This window comes from Paramormyrops kingsleyae, chromosome 2 (assembly GCF_048594095.1).
Source record: "Paramormyrops kingsleyae isolate MSU_618 chromosome 2, PKINGS_0.4, whole genome shotgun sequence".
Classification (NCBI taxonomy): domain Eukaryota; kingdom Metazoa; phylum Chordata; class Actinopteri; order Osteoglossiformes; family Mormyridae; genus Paramormyrops; species Paramormyrops kingsleyae.
The window spans coordinates 328,744-342,705 of record NC_132798.1 but is presented as its reverse complement, the minus strand read 5'-3'; the positions used below and the strand labels follow the sequence as shown (position 1 = coordinate 342,705).

The following is a 13,962-nucleotide window of genomic DNA, read 5'->3' as shown; positions in this document are numbered from 1 at the left end:
AGGCTGTCCCTGCACATACACATCACTAGGATGAGACCAGAGGAGAACTTGTTCCCCACAATGTAATAAAAACCTGTTATTTTGACACTATTGGGACCATTTTTCAGGTCCCGTCAAAGGTCTGTGAATGCAATAAAAAAAAAGTCTCATATTTTGTTTGGTTACTTATGGTTAAGGTTAGGTAGGGGTTTGAGGTTGTTGTGATTAGAGTTTTCCCCATCAAAATGAATGGTGTGTACCCAAAATGATAATTATAAACCTGTGTGTGTGTGTGTGTGTATTAAACCATGTGCTTTGATCTCTGTAATCACTAAGCTGGCATTGTCCTGACAGCATCTGCTTTGTAAGACATGCAGTACACTATAATCCAGGGTCTCCAACTCCGGTCCTGGAGAGCTACTATCCAGTGAGTTTTCTATCCTACCTGGCTTCTGATGAGCCACACCTGCTCCTGGTATTTTCTAGCCAGGTAGGATAGAAAACTTACTGGATAGTAGCTCTCCAGGACCGGAGTTGGAGACCCTTGCTATAATACATAATTATGATTACATCAATTAACAGACAAAAAATAGAGATTTACTACCAGTCAAAAGTTTTATTTCGTGCTTTTTTTTCAGTTTTACTTAAATATATTTCAAGCCCAGTGAATGATTTGATGTGGTACAAAGGTAAAGGGCAAACTACCAGAGGTTAAAGAAAAGGTTACTAAAAACTGAAAAAAGAATGTAAATTTCAGTTATAAATAAAGCCTTTATCAAGAAAGGAGTAATGAGTTAACAACTTACAGCATTTCTGCAGCAATGGAAGTAAATTAAGCCTTAAACCCAAAGAATGCAAACAATTCGTCCAGGTCTCCAAACATTTGTTGATTGCTTACAATCCCTATTTCTGTAAAAAAAGCAGCGTTTCAATAGACTGTAGTACTACATCCTCTGAAGTATTATTTGGAAATAGTATTTTGCTGTGATAATTATAAAAGGTATCAACAAAGGTATTCAGACAAACCATTATAATCCTTAAAAATGCATGTCTATCCTTTAGAGAAGATGCAAAGAAACCAAGTTGTCAGTCAACAGAGTTTCCTACAATAAAAAACATTTGGAAACTGGAGGAAACTGACAGCACGAGGTCGGTGACTTGCACAGAGTGACTGACACCCTGAAGTCAAAGTGCTACCACAGCATTTTGCAGCATCATGCTCTGGTCTACACCTACTGTAGTTGGTCAGGGGTCAATCCTACAGCAAGATAATGACCAAAAACATACCTCCAACTATGTCAGAGCTATTTTAGAAGAAAAGAACAAGACAATATGCTTCAGTTCATGGAATACACAGTCTCCAGACTATCTGAAATCATATCGAGTTGGTTTGGGATGAATCATACAGAAGGAAAAAACAAAACAACTACACGAGCAACACATTTGTGGGAACTTGGTGCAAATACCTTTCTGAACAATATGTGATTTCCATTGTAGAAATCGTGCAATGGGTGTTTTTAGCTGTTGTATCTGCAAAAGGTGGATGCTTTATTAAATCAAAAATTTAGATCTGACCTAAAGTGTGTTTAACAAAACGATATCAAGATTTATTTCTCTCTCCAGTTGTTTATTGCTCTATGCATTAATTTCAGAGTACACTGTTACATTAATCTGTGTTAATTTCAATAAAAGCTGGAGTGTTTTTCCTACCTAACGTCTACAATATTTCGATAGACATTAGGACCTAGCGGAATCTTCAAATAGTGGCTGAAGGAGTGGTATATAGTGGTGTTGGTCCACTTCACTGCTCGAACTATCTAGGACTTGGCTGCGCTTGTCAGTGCGAATCCTACCTTTTAACCTGGGCGTTTTGGTCGTTTTCATATCTATGAAACATGGAGTTGGAGTTTTCAAATAATTGCCTTTCCGTCATGGAAACTAATCTGTTTCCTCTGTCTTTATAAGAAGAAGCTCAGCGCCTTTATCCGTTTCACAGCAGTTTTTGGTATCTGCTTCGATTTACGTAGTTTTTGCAGATTTTTATAGGTGTTTTGTAACTACCAATTCGGGAAGGTCTTTTTTTTATGAATTCGGATAGTGATGTGTATCTTGGTCGGGAAAAAACAGGCATGATGAGGAAGAGAGCGCTCCTGCTGAGGAAAGGGTGCAGCTTTGAAATAACAAGGTAAGGCAAGCGGCGACTCGCGCTTGGGACCGTGCCTCTCTCGATCTAATAGCGATACAAGGAAGCGTATTGTACCAGCCATTTTATTCATGAACATCAAGCCGCTTCCAGTAATTGAGCCGTCACCTGCGGTGATGGACGAGACGGAAAAGGTCGGTCCCGGGGGGGAGACGAACTGGGTTTTAAGTGCTTGATCTGGAGATGTGTTGCAAACCCTGGTGTTTATAACCTCACATTACGCTTGATGAGTTTCTGTGGTTTTAAACTAGCGACAACGTAGTCCATCTGGAGTTTTAATAATAAAACACATGATTTTTTGCATTTTATACAGTTATTCTTAATGTAGCTGACCAGTGTCATGATAGAAAGACTGTCGAAAACATTACATTTCAGCGTGTACATATTAAATGGGTGATCAGAAATGTAGACGTAAGTTGCAGTAATATTTTGGGTTTAATTTAAACGTGTTTTTCTGATGGTCAGGTACAGTCCGGTAAAATGTGAGGCGAGCGGCTTCTACCATAAACTGCATGTCTTTGCTGTATACTTTTGTATATAGAAAACATTTTCGCCCGTACATTTGCGGAATTATATTGGACTTTGGCAAACTGGTTTGAAGCGAATAGATGCATTAAAAAGTTTTCTCATTGATAATAGTATTTCTTGGATGTAGTAGTATTTCTAATTATGACCACAAGATGGAGGTATTTCTTCTGTAATGCTTGCTTTAATCAAGCGAGTTCCGTCTATCCATCCACCCATCCATCCTTCTATCTATACATCCATTCATCCATCCAGTCCTTCCATCCATCCATTTTCCATGTCCACTTGTCCTACAGAACATTACAGATAAACTGGCGCAAGGCAGGCAATAATGCAGGACAGGGCGCTAACCAAAAGTGAGATCTCTTGACAAGTAGATATATTTATATAAAAATTAATATCAAAGACTAATCGAAATAACTTTATAATAATAATATGGCATATTTGGTCGACACCAAATAAAAGGTCTCACAAATAATTTTTACTAAAACATACATTAAAAGAAAAACATACATTAAAATATATACAATCACTGAAATGTAGTCTAAACATACATTGTAAGGGAAGAGTCGTGATTGGAGAACACAGTGGCAGCTAGAAGCTTGCCTCTGATTGTGGCGGTCAGTTCAGTCGATAACTGAGACGAGTGACAGACCATAATTGTTGGGTCTGGGAAACAGAGGGACAGACACCCTACACGACAGCAGCGGGGCGTGGTGGGTACGTTTGGATGGAGGTTCAAGAGGTAAAGTTTAACTGGCCACCGAAAGTGGGGCCTTGTTTGTGGTGGGTTTTCTGCCTGTAGCAGAGGCCACAGTAGGCTCTGCTTCTCTCGGTTCTGGTGAGGGCCAATGCAGAGTACTTTTCAATCAGCTCCACTGTACCCCACTATTGGCATAACACTGATTCTGCTCCCACCCACTTTATCCCATCCAAAGCATCAGCACCAGACAGTGTGTTGTGTATCAGCTGTCTAATTTAAGAGAATGCTGGGATCATTCTGTTGTACTATTGTGGTTCAGGAAACTGTGTCATTGGGTTGCAGATTTAGTATTTTTTTTTTTAGTATTTGAAACAGTTCTATCAATCAAAAATTGGTCACTCTCGGTGTAAACTGCAACTGCACCGTGCTTAAGTATCTACTTACATATTTAAAAATGAGAAATTATAATCCACACGAGAAATTAAATTTTCTTTTTTGGTCCAAGATATCCCTTGCTTCCTGTAAAATTTCTGAGTGATATAGTGGAATATTGTTTGGTTTATTTGTTACTTTTCATTTATCTTTTTAATTTTAATTTCAGACGTAAATAACTTAAGTGAATCCTCATATTAATCCAGGATGGCAAGTGGGTAGATCTAGGGTTGAAAACAAGTTTGCTTTCAAGCTATAAATAGTCACTAGAATCCATATTCCAAATGTAAGACTTGAAAATGTTTTGACTGTATTTTGACAAATGTTATATAGTTTAATTTTAATCTGTACTTTGCTGTTTACTTTGTCATGTAGACCCGCTTTTATGTAGCTTAAAGAACTTGCAATAAAGGAAATACATTGTCCATTTGATGGCTTCATGCTGACAAACATGAAAGCAGTATGCTGGTTCTAGTTATTTTACGCGTACATGCAGGAAAATGGGGAAAAAAACACTGCACAAAATTTCAACTCAGATCTGCTAGGTCAGAAAGGATGATGATTGACATTTCAAAAATGACCCTGGACTAGATTCTCATCTAAAGTGCTAACTGCTAGAGAAAATGTTAAAAATCACTCTGAGAAGGCTGCTGACTGGAATACACTGATATTGAAAATCCTACTGTTACACCCATTAAGGAGATTGCTGTAAATATTCTAGAGTTCATTTTTCACAGTGGATGTGATTCAATTGATGTGTTAGTTAATCTGACAACACAGGTCGATAGTCATGTTAAAGGACACCAGCTACAGCTAAACATTCTCAAATGTTTAGAAAGTCTATTTTCAGTAAATGGGCAGCAAGTACAGGTTTTTTCCAGCTGGACTAGAGAAGAAAATAGAGCTATTGTAGCATGTGTTCGACAGCAGGGGGATCTGCAGTCCATTTTGAGATTTTAAAGGCGCTCATAGTTATTTTACTTCATAGTAGTGAGTGTTGAATGCTGTTTGTGAAGTTCTAAACAGCAAAAAAATCACACAGAATTGTTGGAAAATGCTAAACAGTAGCAGTCAAACATTTGTACACGCCAAGCAGCCTATAAAGGAGAGTGATAGAGTGTCGCAACACCTGAGCTAAACACAGTAGAAATGGTTTTGGAGGAGTCTGCCCAGAGAATGAAGGAAAAGTATCCAATGAATGCTGAACATATATGTGGGAACTCCTTAAGGACAGCTCGAAAAGAGTAAAGGAGAAAGTAGGGTCATCCAGTCCCAGGAGCGACTGGGGTTAAGGACATAGCTCTGGAGCCCAATGGTGACATCTCTCTCTGTATACCACATAATTTAAACCAGTAACCAACCCTCAAAGCTTACCCCCCCCCCCACCCCCCATAATTCCATACTGTATATGTTATTTTATAGTTTTTATGTCTTTATAATCATTCTAAAATACGGAGAATAGTACAAATAAATGTTTCTATGGGTGGAAGTGTCAAAACTTCTGACTGGCAGTGTATATTTCAATGGGATAATTCTTTCCATATTTACCCCGTATACCACTTTAAATGAATAGGAGAACCCATTGCCCAACCGTCAGTGTCAATTGCCAGATATTCAGTAGCATTTTCAGGACACGCCTACCTAGCCACCGTAATGTTTTAGCTTTTATGTCTATATAATTATTCTAAAATGTAGACAATAGTACAAATGTTCTTTGGGTAGGTGTGTCCAAACTTTTCAATAGTACTCTGCATTTATGTTCTCTCTTTTTACAATTTGGGTGTGCATACTTGACTGTTCTTGTATTCTCATGTACCTACCTGTTTGACATCATCTTCTATTTGCAAACTAGTTCCAATACTCAAGAACAGAAGTATGGAGGACAGTAAAAATCCCCAGATGTCATTCTTGACCCTCCCCAAATATCAAGGTTACATCCTCACCAATAAGAACAGTCTGATGATTAATTGCGTCTCAAGTTCATTCCTGAGAGGCAAGATAGCAAGGACACTCTTGCCAGGAATACAAACACATTCTTTGCATGCTTGGTACACCCTTTGTTTAGAATCAATAACATAGGAGATGTTATTCTTGTATCTTTGCATCTTTTGCTTCTTCTGTTAGGTTACTTTGTGCTGGTTCACTTGGCAGTGGAACAACTGGAAGCCTACCACTAGACTCCAGTGTGAAAACAAAGCTGGGTAAATCTCAAAATAAGAATAGTCCAATACAGCCAGGATGGAGGTGGCTATTTTGTTTATCCTGAAAATTGTCGCTGAAAATGAAAATAACAGACATGTTGCTATAAGTCAATTGATCATATTATCTTATACACAGAAATACAATTTCTGGAGATTCTATTTTCATGGGACCCATAGTTTTCGGGGGTTCCAAGCGGTTGCCTACCCTTTCCTCATGGTAAGTCTCCCCCAGGTCACAGTATAACACATTCTCCTTGACTGCACTTGATCATTCTTGTGTTCTAGCGTACCTATGTGGCATCATCTTCCATTGCTGAAGTACAGTTCCAGTACTCAACAACATGGAGGACGGTAAAAAAAAACCCTGGATGTCATTCTTGCCCAACCCCAAATATCAAAGATGCATCAGTGGTATCCTTGGTAAAGAGAACCATCCCATGATTTATAGCATCCCAAGTTCATTCTTGGGAGACAAGTTAACAAGAACACTCTTGCCAAGAATTCAAGCACTGTAAACAGTGTTTTTGTGTTAGCACCTTATTCAGCTTATATTTCCCGTTCCTGAGTATGTGGCTCTGTGAGCTAAGCCCATCTACTCATGGACTAGAGGTAGCCAGTTCAAGCCCAGCATCAGCACAGGTGGGGGCCCTTGAGCATGGCCTGTGACCCCCAGCTCCCTATACAGTAGGTGCCACAACTGGTAGCCCGTCACAGTCAAGCTTGCTGTCATTTCCCACAGGGATCCAAAATTTGTCGCTATTATTTATTACTATCATGTTTAAAATAAACATGCTAATTGAACTGTTTTGGTTTCTTCATTTATAATAATTAGTTGGCACATATTTTGCAGTTTTTAATTCTTCGTATGTTTAACTCAAATTTTAAAGTTTTTACGCATATGAAAGGTAAATCATCTGAACTTAAGAGAATAAGTTGGCACTTTTGTTGTTTGTAATTCCTAGTATGTAAAACTAAAAATCAGACGTTTTTATAGATATGAAAGATAGATTACCCGAAAAAAAATAATTATTTGTCACAACAATAGGTGGTTTTCTTCAAAACTCAAAAATCTAGTGCAGTAAGTTGCCTTGAAATTTTAGGTTGATTTAACTTTTTTTACAGTGAGGAAAAAGCCTCCTAGACAACGTTAACCTACCTCTAAAAGACCCTGAAAATACTGCACTTTTTTCCGGTTACACTCTCTCAGGGTGCTACAATGAGACTTGTCTTTTACATTCAATTCTAGCATTGCACTGCAATATATCATTTAATTCAGCTGAGGGGTAAGTCATACTCAGCTCTCACAAATGGGGAGGTGACATGACACCCAGGAGTCAGAACCAGATGAGTAATATAACTGTGTGCGACGGCTGTAATGTGTCACTTCAGCATGACTACACACTGCAACATACACAATTTTCCAGCTGATTGTATCAAGCTGGACTTTTGTGATTTTTAAAGCAGATCGCTCCTTAAACCTGCTGCAGTGCAAAATGTCATTAGCATGGCCAAACAATGAGGAAAGTAACAGGGAACAATCTGTGATATGGGGAAGTGTGGCAATAAAATGCTGTCAATCCACGTGAATTAAACCTATTTCTAAATTTAGTATCCTTGTAAAACACTGATCATTATCTGTCACAGTGGTAATGGGTATAGGCAGGGTTCACATATGATATGTAATACATACACAACACACACCAAAATAAAATTATATCACCTATAATCCTAATACTAAACTTAATTCTAATATTAAGCATAACCCTTGGCCTAGCCTAACCATAAAGGTTAACCTTACTCTCTCCATATCAGTAATCCTAATGCAATCCCAAACCATATTACCTTAAAGGGGAATCTAATAAACATAGTGTGTTGTTTCATGTAAAAGAGAATCAAACAAAAAACAAATAAACAATGATGATGATTTTAAGAAAAAATCTGTTTAACTCAATCATATTACAATAACAACATTTTTGTAAAACTAAACCAGTTAAGCAGGCTCAGCGGGATGTATGTACTTCATCAAAGCATTTATTTAAAGATTTATCTTTTGTTTATAAGTCTTTATAGCTTACGTGAGACTCCTTGATCCTGGCAGATCATGGCAGCCACGAAAAGCAAATCACTTAGGTCTAATATACTGACCGATATCATTTCAGAGGATTAAAACGACGAGTAAATTTTATACTGAACATTATTTAGCCTTTATGGCATTAAAGGGTGTCACTAGGCAGTCGGTTGTATAGTCAGAGTGACATTGAAGAAGTTGTGAGATAAACGGTGCTTTTCGGAACTTCTGGTCTCCCAGCGTATTTACTTGGTAGGTTTCACCGTTTAGATTTAAGCAGTTTCAGCATAAGACATCATTCACGAATTATAACAAGTACAAGTTTTTAAAGTGTGTTTTTAAAGATTACACTCTGATGTTATCGTCAGCTTGTACGTGCTGACTGTTCCGAAAGATGCGTGATCGTCTCCCACAGAGGCGGCTCCCCTAAAGCTATTTTGAGAGGCTGGCCTTTCCGTTGCAACACATGAGTTGTGAATGTGGTTATAATACTACACAATGAACAGACACTATTTCATTTGGAGCATCAGCAACGGCGCGATGAATCGTAAGCCGTTTATGTCGTGCTCACGTGAATCAGGCTCTTTTATGGATGGTGAGCGCTGCGATCTAGAATAAAGAGGAATACCCATAACAGAAGCTGTTAACTGCCGTCTCTTGTTGGGCAAAACGCATTAGGATATGAGCAGTGGGGATCCGGCGTCTCTTAAGCTACTGAGGTCCTCCCACCGGTAAATACACCTTTACATTGTCTCCTGAAATAATATACAGTACAGTACCCTACTTCAGGTTTTTCTGACGTTGTTGAAAATACTTAGATTTTATATCCATTCGCATTGTTATAGCTGCGTTTTATAGTGTAATTGCAGCTCTATCGGTATATATTTTTGCAAACTGTGAGAAAATAAGATCGCAATCTACTGCAGTAATATTTTTCATGGCGCACAATTAAGGGTAAAAACTACCACGATAGAATTGTAATTGATGTTAATGTCTCTGAATGTAAAGGTTCGTCTGATTACGACAGCGCTTCACAAGATCTACAACTGAGTGAATTCAAGTTTTTGAAATCGCGATTAATTCCTTGAAAAACAAAATATAAATCCAAAAGGATAACATTAAATTTACATCTGAAAAATCCTTAAGACTCAGTGAGATATACATCGGTATACAATGCATCGGGTTTTCACCATTAAAGATACTTGACAGTATATGGGCTATTAAAACTTTTTACGTACGTTTTTGTAATGTCTAAAAGCCTGCACGAAAACTTAATATCACTCTTCAATCTCATTTAATCGATTTATTTAAATTATGGGTTTTTTTTTGATAAACAAAGAAGGACATTTAAAATTATGTTATTGATACCCATGAGTTAATATGCATTTAAATTTGTAAGTGCTTACATTTTTGCAACTGTGAATGTCGCATGGAAAACTATTGATTCATGTCATTTTAAGCATTAGCATTTTCCGGTAATATTATCGGCGCGCAATGTTTACCGCTCTACGACTATTAAGCTTTGCTTTCACATGTTTGCTTATTAGCAAATGATTAGGTGCATAGGGGCAGTGACGAAGAAGGGGTATCACTGGGGGCATCTCGGTCTATGGGTTAATTTTGCGGTGGGTCCTCTGCCGTGATGGACCTGGGGTAGTTCCCCTTCCGCCATGCAGCTAATTGTTAGGGGTAAATAGATACGTAAACTATTTAAGTGAACAACTGAGAAAGTAAGTTGCACTTTGTTGTTCACGGAAGCGGTGTAAATTAGGGGCGGGGTTGGTTTTGATAGTATCCAGCGAGCAGTTGGTGTAACTTGGCACCCGGAATGGAACGAACGTACTGCCGTGTGCATCGTGCCAAAATATCGCTGCCAACACATGGGTGGCGAGTAACTGACGTATGTGTTACAATGTTTCCCTTCGCATGGGCACGTCTCGAACGACCCTGGTGTAATTATGTAATATGAACTTGCTCCTTCGTGAAATAAGGCGGCGCGGTTTTCGATGCCGTTCCTGTCTTCAGTTTCAAAGAACTTCACCGGGGAGGCAGGTCCCCTGCCTACAGCGTGTGAATTTTTACATCAAATGGCAACATATGACAACAAACCCTGTGAGCCTCACGTACAGCAACAAAGCCTGGACTATGCACGGGTCTTCACTTTTGATTACGTATATAAACATAGGCTACGTCAGATCATTTTTGCCTTCAAGTTATTTGCCATCATTGTCACTTGCACATCGACTGCCCCTGGCAGTGGAACTGACCTCAGTTAGTGGGAATTCCCACCTCAAAGACAGACCTTTTCTCCATAGCTAGTTTCCGCACATCCCTGCAGGAACAGAACAAAGCCCTATAGTTTTTGTTTCCCTTTTCACATTGAAAATGAATTTCAGCATGAGAAACTTATGCTTATGCGAACAATCCTGCCCGTGACCTTTTCAAAAAGTCAATGTTTTCATACTATCTAGTGGCAACTTTTGTCTAATTGTGTTATGTTACATATTATTAACAAGCCTTTGTAAAGTACATTGTCTAATAAGCTGTTTTACAGTCTATGTCATAGTTTACAGACTTTTTCCAGTATAAAATTAGAAAAGGCCCTTTTTTGCTAAAGTTGGTAGTAAACAGAATAGAGCAGAGGTTCTCAGACTGAGGTCCAGTGCCCCCTGGGGTCTGCAGGGCAACTGCAGGGGGTGTGCAAATTGAAAATCGGTGCAAATCATAAATTGTTGAAATGCTGGGAATATCGTTTGGTTTCACTTAAAGTTCCTCCCTATTCCTTAAGTAGTTTTCAGGTTCTTATGTGATTGCATACTACTAGCAGGGACTGCTAGTAGTTGTCTAGCAGGAGGGTCTGGGTTTAGAAAGGTTGAAGATTCTGGTGTAGTGGATCCCTCCATGTAATCAGTGTGGGACGCAAGCCAGACCTCAAGCATTACTGATATTGCATTTGCAGAGGTCACTCGCTCACATAATGACTTCATGTTCAATCGGATCATGGGCCTTTCCCGCAGCTGAGCTGAGCTGCACCGGCTGCCATGCATGATGCGCTGTTGGACGGACATGAGTGGGGGTGGGTTGAGAGGTGGGGGGGGGGGGTGCTCGGAGGCGAACGGGCTGAGCTTCCATCGCTCTGCACAGGTCCACTCAGGGACAGCTGACGGGGGTGTTGGACTGGATGGCCCGAGATGAGCCACTCTAATGCTGTGTCTGTGTTGTAGCTCTGCCTCAGAGGACCTGGGATGCAGGAGAGGAGAGTTCAGCCGGAAGCACTATGGGTCTGTGGAGCTGGTGAGTCTTTCGTTTGAGCCCCTCGAGCTCGGGATGGAGGCGGGGTGGGGTACATGGCAAAGGAACCGTTCACTTTGTGTTACTGCTCATTTATGCACAACTTCAGTTGCTTAATTTGATGTGAAAATGTGCCTCATTGATTAGATAGCATGCACAGGTATAATACCATGGTCTTTAGGTGTCCATCGGTACAGGGAAATCCATTAATCCGCTACTCAGAAAGCTGCTTATTCAGCGTTTATGAACATTTTGCTGTAAACAACATAATTGCGTCCTCGGAGTAGAGACGGGATGGCACGCAGTCAGCTGTGATGTCGTGTTATTTTTGTGTCATTGTTGTGGCTGTGTCGCCCAGATAAATTGCAGCAGGAACAAAGTAGCAGGAAATAGGAATGTCTAGCAAACCCACACTTCACCGTCAGGCTCTATTTAAAAAATATATGTATGGAGGCTTTGCCGGTTATTCGTGGACAGAAAAATGCCTCAGATAAGAGCTGAGCTCGCGACCACACAAAGCATATCAAAAGCAGCAGATGCAGTGGCAATATGGAGAATATTACACTAATGCTACAGGCTTGCATACACCTAATTATAAGTGAATGTTTGTGTTTTTTGTTTTCATAGTTTGAATATATTTTGAATGCAGAGTATTTGTTTGCTTGCTTTTTATTGTGAGGGAAAATGGAACTTGATGTTGGTTGGCACTTGATGTAGGGATGAGTTTTAGAGATATGCATAGAAACAAATATTGTATTTACATTTAGGAATGTTTTAATTATTATTATTATTACTTTTTTTTACATTTTCCACATACCTTCCACTCACCTAGCTGCTTATTGTGGTCATACTCACGGGGGGGCCTACAGCTTGTCTCAGGCAGCATTGGGCACAAGGCTGGGCTGCAACCTGGATGCGTGGTGGGGGGGGGGGGTGCCAGTCTGCATGCACACACTCGTTCGCAAATGAGAGTTGCCTGTCTGTGGCTGTATGCACACAACACGTTGAGAAGGTGCAAACTGCACACACACAGGCAGGAATCAAACCCTTGAACTCAGCGGTGTGAGCAAACAGGGCAACCCAACAAGCCACAACTGGCTTTTAGTTATGAGAGAGAGAGAGAGAGAGAGAGAGAGGAGAGGTAAGGAGCATGCACTGTTACAGTGTGTGAGGAGCATGCACTGATACAGTGTGTGAGGAGCATGCACTGTTACAGTGTGTGAGGAGCATGCACTGATACAGTGTGTTGCCACACCCATCACATGACAAACCACCTCAGGGATGAGAACCTGAGTGCAGCCATGTGGCGGGTGATACTTCAGCACCACACTAGTCCAAATGGACCAGTGTTTTTTTTTCCAGTGGCTGGAGTGCCAATCCTGCCACCGACTCCCAGGCTTTTCCCTGTAAGTTGGAGGTCCTCCTTATAGGGCTGGATGTAGATTAACATCATACCCAGGACGAAGCAATTGCAGGTTAAGGGCCTTACTCGAGGGCCCAATGGAGTAGAATTACTCTGGGCATTCACGGGATTTGAACCAGCAACCTTTCAGTTGCAGGCATCTGTAGCCTCACTGCCACCACTCCAAAAAAAATCTCATTAATTTGCCACTTATTCCTCTGAAGTCATTATAATCAAATATAAATGTTACTTTTTGTTACAGGTGGTTAGATGTGAATAGTTGTTTTCTAGCATTCAGTTCTGTTTTATTCTCCAAAGATGTTCTGTGCTGTTTTCATTTCCATTGCTTAACAAACTGTAGCTTAGTTGAAGTTTGGTACATTAAGACAAAAGTTCCTGCCAAATTACTTCATGGGAAACAAAATTTATTTGCCTACATATCTACATTTTGTGGGCTTGAGCTTCAACTGAGCTGCATAAGCAGGTTTACGCACATTGATTACACTGTGGTACACAGCATGGTGGCACTCATTTAATTTCATTCATGAGATGTTGGTTCAGTTTTGTTGCACCAAAACTGTAGGGTCAACAGTTAAACAAGGAGAAAAAAACTGCCAAACAGCAGTTTGCACTGTTAGCACCAAAACACTCATAGTTGCTGAGGACATTATTATATGCAGTTTTTAACAAGTGCTAGCAAGCATTTCTCAATGCCGAACTTTTTCAAAACTCTTCACACTGTTTGCATTACCAGCATTACAGCTTGGCCCAACAGTTAATCTCACGCCCAAAATTCTCTAAAACCATCAAACACTTCATTCGTGTCTCATTATAGCAAACATCCGACAACAATACATTGTCCCACACAGCACAATGATCTAACACTAACAACAGGGAGCATTAAAAGATGCATAATTTTGTCTTGGAAGTATTTTTTATTTTTCATGCAAATCAATGTTCCATTTCACCTTTTTGTTCTACAGAATGTACTATAGTAGACCTATAATAGGAATTAATCAGAAATGTTGAAATGTGCTTCAATGACATTTATCTTTCTGTTCTATATAATTCAGTCATGTACAAAGAAAGGAAACCTAAAATGGAACCGCAGTAAATCCAGTGTTGTAATAATAAAAATAACACATATTTACTGTATGC

The 13,962-nt window shown here is 39.7% G+C and overlaps 1 protein-coding gene across 9 annotated transcripts in view; it reads left to right on the top strand.

Annotated features, from left to right (window-relative positions):
- The first annotated feature begins 1,779 nt into the window (after positions 1 to 1,779).
- Positions 1,780 to 13,962, top strand: part of LOC111855445 (GTPase-activating Rap/Ran-GAP domain-like protein 3) — a 62,942-nt gene continuing 50,759 nt past the window's right edge. For 6 of the 9 annotated variants that reach the window (XM_023834464.2, XM_023834458.2, XM_023834460.2 and 3 more), the window contains exons 1-2: positions 1,780 to 2,164; positions 11,336 to 11,405. In XM_023834464.2, coding sequence (XP_023690232.1) covers positions 2,064 to 2,164; positions 11,336 to 11,405 — 171 coding nt within the window. In that variant the 5' untranslated portion in view covers positions 1,780 to 2,063. Of the gene's footprint in view, positions 2,165 to 2,250; positions 2,317 to 8,575; positions 8,843 to 11,074; positions 11,188 to 11,335; positions 11,406 to 13,962 lie in introns of those variants that run through there. The other 3 variants (XM_023834461.2, XM_023834456.2, XM_023834459.2) reach the window with 3 other exon arrangements.